General features: G+C 41.4%; 2 protein-coding genes across 5 annotated transcripts; both read left to right on the top strand.

The window, feature by feature from the left end:
* Nucleotides 1-1,237: 1,237 nt before the first annotated feature.
* On the top strand, nucleotides 1,238-5,188 carry LOC135596843 (RING-H2 finger protein ATL7-like). 4 transcript variants are annotated; one of them, XR_010481052.1, is made up of 4 exons: nucleotides 1,238-2,476; nucleotides 3,545-3,642; nucleotides 3,922-4,848; nucleotides 4,946-5,188. XR_010481052.1 is itself a non-coding variant. In XM_065089051.1 (3 exons), the coding sequence occupies exons 1-3, from the start codon at nucleotides 2,315-2,317 to the stop codon at nucleotides 4,241-4,243; spliced, it is 582 nt and encodes a 193-aa protein (XP_064945123.1). In that variant the 5' UTR covers nucleotides 1,238-2,314; the 3' UTR covers nucleotides 4,244-4,911. The 4 variants fall into 4 exon arrangements, 1 of the variants encoding a protein (XP_064945123.1); XR_010481053.1 differs by lacking the exon at nucleotides 4,946-5,188 and having other exon boundaries at nucleotides 3,922-4,531; nucleotides 4,641-4,911; XR_010481054.1 differs by lacking the exon at nucleotides 4,946-5,188 and having other exon boundaries at nucleotides 3,922-4,531; nucleotides 4,609-4,911.
* A 2,407-nt stretch (nucleotides 5,189-7,595) lies between these two features.
* On the top strand, nucleotides 7,596-8,642 carry LOC135596842 (ethylene-responsive transcription factor ERF024-like). Its single transcript, XM_065089050.1, has one exon. The coding sequence runs from the start codon at nucleotides 7,758-7,760 to the stop codon at nucleotides 8,427-8,429; it is 672 nt and encodes a 223-aa protein (XP_064945122.1). The 5' UTR covers nucleotides 7,596-7,757; the 3' UTR covers nucleotides 8,430-8,642.

Below are 8,642 nucleotides of genomic sequence, written 5' to 3'. Positions count from 1 at the left end.
GGTTGCATTGTGGCCAACTATAGAATTTGCCACGTTAGCATTGACCCTACCACATCAGCATAACTGCTGACATAGTAGGTTGCATGGCAATCTGCATAGAATTTGAGTGGATCACACTTGACTGATCTCAGCCAAATCAGTGCAATTTTGCTGGATTAACTTGCACCTAGTTGACTCAAACTTGACTTGAACCCGACCTCATCCTAATTGAACCCAAGGCATACACCCTAATCAAACCCATCCCTTAAATGCAATAAAAGTTGACCGTATCTTGATCGAGTCAAAGTTATGAACCTAACCCAAATTTGAGGGGCCAATTCTGTATAAGGGTAACAAAATTAGAATATAGATCATTAATAAATATACAAAAACTTTAATATTAGGTTATTTTAAATTCTATGGTAACTTAGAATTAATGGTTTAGACATATTTAAAAGCTAGAGTATATAAACTACAAGAGTAATAAATAAAATAATTTTTATAATGCATAATAAAACATTTAATATATCTACTTTCAAGTTACATCTCACACACATACACACACAATATGAGGATAAAAAACACATACAACTAAATAAATCGATGGAATTTTAAGAAAATAATTTTATTCTAATTTCATAGCCATTATCATCATTTGTAAATCATCATCATGTTTATATTCGTCTAATGTACCAATAATATTAATATAAATAATTTTAAAATATGAGTAGTAGGACAATAAACACCGTATAAAGTATATGTTGCATTTATTAAATACTTTTAAAATACTTTAAATTCTTTCGCATACATTCCAATGCTAGGGATATAAATAAACCTACGTAACATTATTTATAATAAAAGTGCATAATAATTTTTATTTTCAAAAGATTCTTTAAGTAATTCATATATAGAATTCCATCAAATAGGAATATCCCTTGAAAATCTTTTAAACTTTTTGCTTATTGTCTTTCATTACTTATGAATGAAATAACTTGCTTAATAGAAGAAAAAGTTACTTATGAATGAAATACTCGATTTCGAATATTCTTGAAGTATACCGTGAAAATGTTTGTGATGTCCAACTCAATGTCTTGATTTTTTTAAGTTGTCACGATCAAATTTTCAAAAGGCGTGTGATATCTATTTACTATATGATTACTTAATTAAAAGCGTAGAAAAAGAGAGAGAGAGAGAGAGAGAGAGAGATATTTGAGGGGTATTTACAAGATTTTTAGAATTTTTTTTCTGAAGCATCCTAAAACTAACTGTTTTCTGAAGCATCCTAAAACTAACTGTTTTCTGAAGCATCCTTCTTTGCTTTCGTTGGCACCGGTGGCATGTGAGGCCAGCGACCGGATCTCTTCTAGAACGCCACCCTCGCGCACCTCCGGCTGCGCTGCGGACGACAGACGACGACGGCGTTGGTGGACGGCGAGCTGCTGCGCCGCGAGGAGAGGAAGAAGAAGACGAAGAATGATGACATCTTTGAGTTACTATCGCCTACTGCTTCTTAAGGTCAGTTGAGAATGTGATCATTGTTGTGATCTTGATTGTCACCCTTTGCTATTGTTCTGTTCCCTGCTATGCGTAGCAAGCAAAAGATCGGTGTGAGGGAATCAGCAAGGAGCATAAGTCGTTCGATGAAATGCCTCTTCGATGTGGTTCCATGTGTGGTCATACCATGGCAATGGCAATGGCAATCGCGTACTCAGCCAATTCCATCGTCTCCCCAAAACGTGCCATCTACCACTGTATCGTCTCTATAAAACTGGCGAAACATGATTGTGGCATCCCATTATGGCAAGGCAGGTTTGACGATTCGCGGGAGGGCAAAATGGCCCTATCCGAACCTTTTTCGAGGGATCGATCTCCTCGCCTTTTCTGTTCAGGCACAGATCCTCCCATGTATCACAAGTCTACTCCTGTGTGTGGCCCACGCCAACAGCGACCCCTCTGGGGCGACACTCGTACCATGGGCCCCATGCAATGTCGCCAGATCTACAGTGGCGTCAATCACGACGCACTACTAACGGTCCTCGTGTTCTGGGCCCACCGGTGGGTGCTATCGGCCGCAGGCATGGGTGAGGGGGAATGACACGGCACGAGGCAACGCCCCCACGTTTTCTCTCCCGTCTCTGTCGTCGCTGTTTTCCTTCTTCGGCATCCCCGAAGCTAACCCTCCAGCCCGAGATGCGTGCTTTTGATCGCACCCCAAGCGTGTCTTCGCCGTGGTGGTGGCGGCTGCAGTGGTGGAGAAAGGACTGTGAGCAGAGCGGAGGTAGAGGGTCTCGGCTACACCGGTAGAGAGGTGGCGGGAGTGGAGGAGGAGGAAACGATGTTGGGGTCGGGGTTGAACCTGGTGACCACGGTGATCGGGTTCGGGATGAGTGCCACCTTCATCGTGTTCGTGTGTACCCGCCTCCTCTGCCGCTGCATCCGCTCCACCGACTCCCGCGCCACCCCGTTGGACCTCGAGCTCCGCTCCGAGGTTTACCAGGTGAGGCGCTCCTCGCCGGAGTAAAAGGCTCTTCTCCAACATTGAAATGGCGGGTGAAAAGATCTCATATTTGGTAGTGCTAGCAGCTTAGTTTTGTCAGTAGTCGCTTTCTGTAGCGAAGCAAGATAAAGGAACAAAAGCATAAATAATACACAGGACGAGTGAACATTAGCTGTTTGACATATGCTATCTAAGAAGAAGATTTCGATAATAGATTCACATGAAGATCGATTTCCTCATAGCTGTAGAGATGGGTGATTTTGATACTTGATTCACAATAAGTAGTTTGGCCGAATTGTGCATTTTAAGTAACAATTTGTATTTTAGTCTTGGGGAACAATTTCACCGGAGAGAAATAGGAGGGCAACAAAAAAAAAAAAAAACAAAATTGTGTTATTTTCAATTATAATGTTATTGTTTTTATATATCACACCATTTCATTAGATACACTGCTGAAACTTGTGGCTTCCTTGCTCTTGCAACTTTTGCAATTATGTTTTTTAATGCAAAAATTGAGGGTTTTACTTATGTCATTTAATGTGACCTGCAAAGTAGGAGAGCTTTTGCCATTACCTAATCTTGGATTTCCTGTTGGTGATTGAGGTCAACACTATATCGTGTTATCGGGGAAGTTAGTTCTGCCAAATTTTCTTTATTCTTCATGCCACAGATATTTAGAAACTAAAACTTTATTTGCTTTCTAGTTACTTTCTCGGGAGACTGAAGCACTTAAGGATAGGATAAATGTCAAACTAGTTCTGAAGATAACAACTAAACTTTACACTCGCTTTAACATTTATGCAAAGAAGAAAAAAGAAGATGGCACTGGCTACTAATAAAACTGAAAAATGGTGGGTTTTTTTTTTTCTATTGGTGCAACTCGATTTGCATCCGCTTTTGAAATTAAGGATGATTCTGATTTTAACCAGAAGGAATTGTTACGTGTAATTATGTTTTACAAAGACCCATACACATTTAGGGTTTTACTAAAAAGTGGATTTTCTTTTTCATGTCCGTTGACTTAGTTATTTTCACAATATAACCATCGAGACACTAATATGCCAACAGTCAGAGCACACAATCAGTGGCTTGGAACCTGTTCTTGTTGCTGCTATTCCTACCATGAAGTACAAGTGTGAAGCTTTTTCTTCCGGAGAAGATGCCCAGTAAGTCTCTTAGCAAATGTTGGTTCCCTTTATTTAGATATCTCGATCTGCCTTAACATACTACTTTAACACCTAACAAATCTCTTCATGCTTAGGCCTGTGTTTTGCTGTCTTTGTTATGAAACAAGTTGGTCAACCCTTCTTACATTTCTCGTAACATAAAGAATTGCAGGATTAGTTGAGAATATTTTACTTTATCGAATCTTGTCTATTCTCCTCTCAAGGAGGAAGAGTGAAAAGTTGTGCCAACACCTTGATACCGTTTTGCTTTTCCATCAGGTGCTCAATTTGCTTAGGTGAATACAAGGAGAAAGAGGTTCTGCGTGTCATGCCATCTTGTCATCATAACTTCCATCTAGTTTGTATAGATCTCTGGCTGCAGAAACAAACTACTTGTCCAATTTGTCGATTGCCACTAAATGAGTCTCTTGAGGCAAACCATGCTGCATCCTCCTTACATGAAGACCAAACCGAGGGCAACCATGAGGTTTCTGGTGATCAGTACAACCGATGGTCACTTCCCAGTGGACAACATTCAGAACGCATTGAGAATTACGATGAGATCCATCAATCTGAATCCATGGCAATTGAAGTTCCATAGAGGACTGAGCACCTAGGACATGGTCGTGATGGGAATCAAGGCTCACATATGTGAATCCCAGTGTTTGTTCATCGAAATTTTTTTCATTTCAGCAGATTTTTTCATCTACAGAGACAACAGATGCCATCTTTATGGTTAATGTGACCTGTGGCCGAATCCATTTGTGAGATAAAATATGTTGAGGTTCTGCTGAAATCCTAAGCAGAATAAATTTATTGGTACACTCGTTCTTTTCATGGGAAGGTGGAAATTACAAAATGCTGATGAGCAACTGTGCAGTCCGCAAAGGTTTCGAGTTTATGTTATGTACATTACTTTGAAATTGTTTACAGTCATTCCTTTGTTTTATATCTTTGTTTTTTCAGTGGTCTAATGCTTATCTGAAGAACCAATTTAGGTGGTCCAAATTCTTGGCGCGTTCAGCTGCATCCGTTAGACGACGATTGGAGGCATCGCGGAAGAACTTCATTTCTTCAAGTGTTCAGTTGTTGATGAACCATGTCGTTCAGGAAGAGTGATCGATGCATTATCGCATGAGATAACAATTACTTATGCCTGTTGGTGAGTAATGAGTCTCATATCAGACATTCTGAATGTTTCGACAGGTACTTACCGATGTCCTTTTGTTGGAATGCCAATGATGTATCCCACCCAATCAATTCATGTTCCTATGCGTTGAAGCATGTGGTTCTTTTATTATAGTGGAATCTATCGAAGTTGGCCTTCCAGATGAACACAGGTGACATGATGTACAGTACTTCACCAACAAGCTTTTGTTATCATCATTGTTTAACCAGTACTACAGGAAGAAAGCTTGCAGAAATGCATAGATCTGGAAAATTTAGTAAGGGCTTATGATGACAAAGTTGTTATATCATATTTTCCAATACAAATTGTTTTGTATTTGTACATCACCACATGAATTTTCATATTATTGTGCATTTTTATTTTAACATCCAGGTTTGGTCTACCTCATATTATTGAGTTTTTTTAAAGAAAAATAAAAATATAATCCATTAAATCTTGTAGGTTAAGAACACTGTTTTGGAGAAATCTATAGAAAAGCCTATTATTCTAGATTGTGCTCAAAATTGAGTTATTGGTTAACTCATGTGCAACCCAATTGAGATATCCACAAATATAATTAAACATGACAGCACTGATAGTAAACCCCACTAATTATAATTCACCGTAATTTGATGATTATAATTATAATGATAGTAAAACATGTCCCATTCCTTTAACCATGCACTCATATATCAATTATAAAAAACAACTCGTAGGAAACAAAAATTTCATCTTAGAAGCAACAAAATTTTATTGAAATATTATAGAAAACAACTCGTTGTTTTTATTTAAAAAATAAAATTAAAAGAATAACTAAGTTGCCACATCACCTTTTGACCATCTTCGTTGGTGCGGTCTCTCTCTCTTTCATCTAATAGTGCTAGAAGAGAGGATTTTTTTCAACTGTTCAGTAAGATTTTGCGAGCGAGAAGTTTTGTGAATGAGTTGATCAGTCGTATGTACAAGGGAAACACATAGTTGATGTCCGACAACTTGATCTCGTAGAATACTGAATTGACGTATAAGTAGATAGCTCTAACATTATTACAATATATTGTAGGAGTACAAATGGAGCTGACGTTGAGTTCCTTTAGCAAATTTGTGACCCAATTGATTTCAACTTCAGTTGTGGCGTATTCGACTTTTATTTCAATCTAATGAAAACGAAAAAAGAGGAAAGTATTATTATTGATTATCTATAAAATATCAATATTATCAATGATTACTTAACTTTGATACAATGATAAATTGAAATATAATAATAAAATACATTTTAAATTAGTTAAATATAATATTTATTTATACATGTAAAAATGTTCCTATCAGCGAAATTTCCTCGTTTTGAAAATCTTATTCGCTATCAAAGACATCAAGCGATCGGGGGAAAGGGATCGATCGGAAGCGCTCATCTCCGTTCGTGTGGGGGGGGACGAAGAGAGACTCCTTTTTAGTGTTCCTGCATGACGTGACGATGTGAGGTTCCCGGCTACCTCTCCATGCGCAAAGCAAAGCGTGGGAGCGCAGTTGACGGCCAGCCAGGCTAGTGCGAGCCGAGCAGCCGTCGCTGTAACCACTGTTCGGCCGCCTGCGTCTCACCTGGAAACCGGGTGGTAACTCGCAAGCAGCCACCTCAAGATCAGCGGCACATCCGATGTGGAGTTCCGCGAGTCTCATCTCACCAAACACGCATCATCCCCTACAGTTGCTACTGATGGGGCAGTTCTGGAACTAACAAAAATTCCATTCCCATTCTCGTTATGAACTCCTGTTATTATTATTATTTATTTTTTTATTTTATTTTATTTTATTTTATTTATTTATTATTATTATTATTATGGATTAAGTGATCTGAAATATTCTCTCTCTCTGGTATTATTGACCGCGCCGTGTCTCAATTGTCCTACCGCTGTGTCTGAGGAACGCGCTGGAGACAGCTCAAATGGGAAGCACGTTAAGATCAGACCTCACATCGAGGTGATCAATCGCTTGACCATCGGAAGTTGACGGTACCCGTCGACAACCAACGGCCATTTAACTATAGTCCTTAATATATATATATATATATATATATATATATATATAATCATAATCAAAATATAAAAAATAATTAAAAATTAAAGTACATATTTCAAAAAAATAAAAACATAATATTTTTCTAATTAAAAATAATAGAGGATTAAATTCAAAACTTCTGACTCCGATTGTGACCCCAATCATGAAAGACACTCCGCCCTCCTAAATCAAAATAAATGCCAAATTAAAAATAATAATTTAATATTCCAACGATTTCCTTATGCAGAAATGTTTCCACCGATACCGAAGCGAGAAACATTCCTTTCTCATAATATTATAAGCCTCCAAAAGCAATGTTGTTGCTTATCCAAGGCCGTAGCGAGCGAGCCCACTCCCCGCTTCAAACCATGGACGAGTTAGTCAACCTGAGATCCTTCATATCCACTTCCGTCGACGCTGACCGCACCATCACCTGTGTTTTAACTCCACCCTCTCCTCCACTTGCCCTATCCTATCTATCATCACATTAATTAACTACCGCATAACAGTAAGACCGCGGACAAAAGTGTTCCACGTCCCCATCCTCCCACATGGAAACTTTGTGTGCTCCCCGAGCAACAGCTCATCGCAAGCGGGCGCCCCCAAAGCCGCGTCCCGTCCCATAGCCATAGCCACAGCCACAGCCAGCTCTTCTTCACTTCACTGAAACACTCACTCCCCGCGAAATCCCCACGCTTGCAATCCTCTCTTCTCTTCACCTTTAAATGCTCTCTCCATTCTAATCTTCACCTCCCCCGCCCAATCCCTCTCCGTTCTTCCCCTTTTTTTTTTGCCCCTTCTGGTCCAGCAGACAGCAAACAAACTACTGGTGCTTCTTTTCAACGTATCCATGTGAACCATCATCGGCTTTAAGTGCTTCTTCCCTTCGTCTGATATGGCGGACCAACCCTCGCACGTGCATCATTATCGCCACGTGAGATATTCGCACGTGGGAAGCAGCGGCCGACCCGGCTCGCGGCCCCCACCGCCTCGGGACCTGATACAGTCGTGTCCTTATGGGCATGGAGGGAGTTCCACAGGCCCGCCCATGGGAACCGGCGGAGAGGTCGCGCCGCGGCGCTCCAGCTACCGCGGCATCAGGCAGCGGAGCGGTAAGTGGGTGTCGGAGATTCGGGAGCCGGGGAAGGCCAGCCGCATATGGCTGGGCACGTACGCCACCGCGGAGATGGCGGCCGTGGCCTACGACGTAGCCGCCCACGCGCTGCGCGGCGCCGACGCGGTGCTCAACTTCCCCGACGAGATCGCGACTCGTCCCGTACCGGCGTCGGGCTCCCCAACCGCCATCCGCTCGGCCGCCGCCGAGGCGGCCACCGCCCTACTGCTGCGGGGCACCGGAATCGCTGCCGCCGACGACGACGATGCCGTCCCGCAGCGGCCGTCGGAAGGGCAGTACATCGACGAGGATGAAATCTTCGACATGCCGCAACTGCTGGTGAACATGGCGGAGGGGATGCTTATGAGCCCGCCAAGGCTGAGCCCGAGCGGACCCGATGACCTGCCGGAGGTGTACGAAGGCGAGAGCCTGTGGAGGTGGAGCTATCCGTGAGCATTTCGTCGAACACCTCGTTTCGAATTAGAGCGCTAGAATTATGTCAGCTACGGATCGATCTCTGTGAGATGTTCGCATTGCATTGCTATGGTATATATATATATATATATATATATATATATATTAATGTATGTATGTGTATGTTTAATATAAGTATCTCGGACTTGCTGAGTCCGCTAATGATGGAATTAGCGACGCAGTTAACCATGA

This window comes from Musa acuminata, chromosome BXJ1-11, assembly GCF_036884655.1.
Source record: "Musa acuminata AAA Group cultivar baxijiao chromosome BXJ1-11, Cavendish_Baxijiao_AAA, whole genome shotgun sequence".
Lineage (NCBI taxonomy): Eukaryota > Viridiplantae > Streptophyta > Magnoliopsida > Zingiberales > Musaceae > Musa > Musa acuminata.
This window is presented reverse-complemented; position numbering and strand designations above follow the sequence as displayed.

Coding starts and splice junctions, on each gene's coding strand:
- LOC135596842 (XM_065089050.1), top strand. CDS start 7,758: ATGGCGGACCAACCCTCGCACGTGCATCATTATCGCCACGTGAGATAT.
- LOC135596843 (XM_065089051.1), top strand. CDS start 2,315: ATGTTGGGGTCGGGGTTGAACCTGGTGACCACGGTGATCGGGTTCGGG. Junction 2,477..3,544: donor TCCGCTCCGAGGTTTACCAG/GTGAGGCGCTCC, acceptor ATATGCCAACAG/TCAGAGCACACAATCAGTGG. Junction 3,643..3,921: donor TCTTCCGGAGAAGATGCCCA/GTAAGTCTCTTA, acceptor CTTTTCCATCAG/GTGCTCAATTTGCTTAGGTG.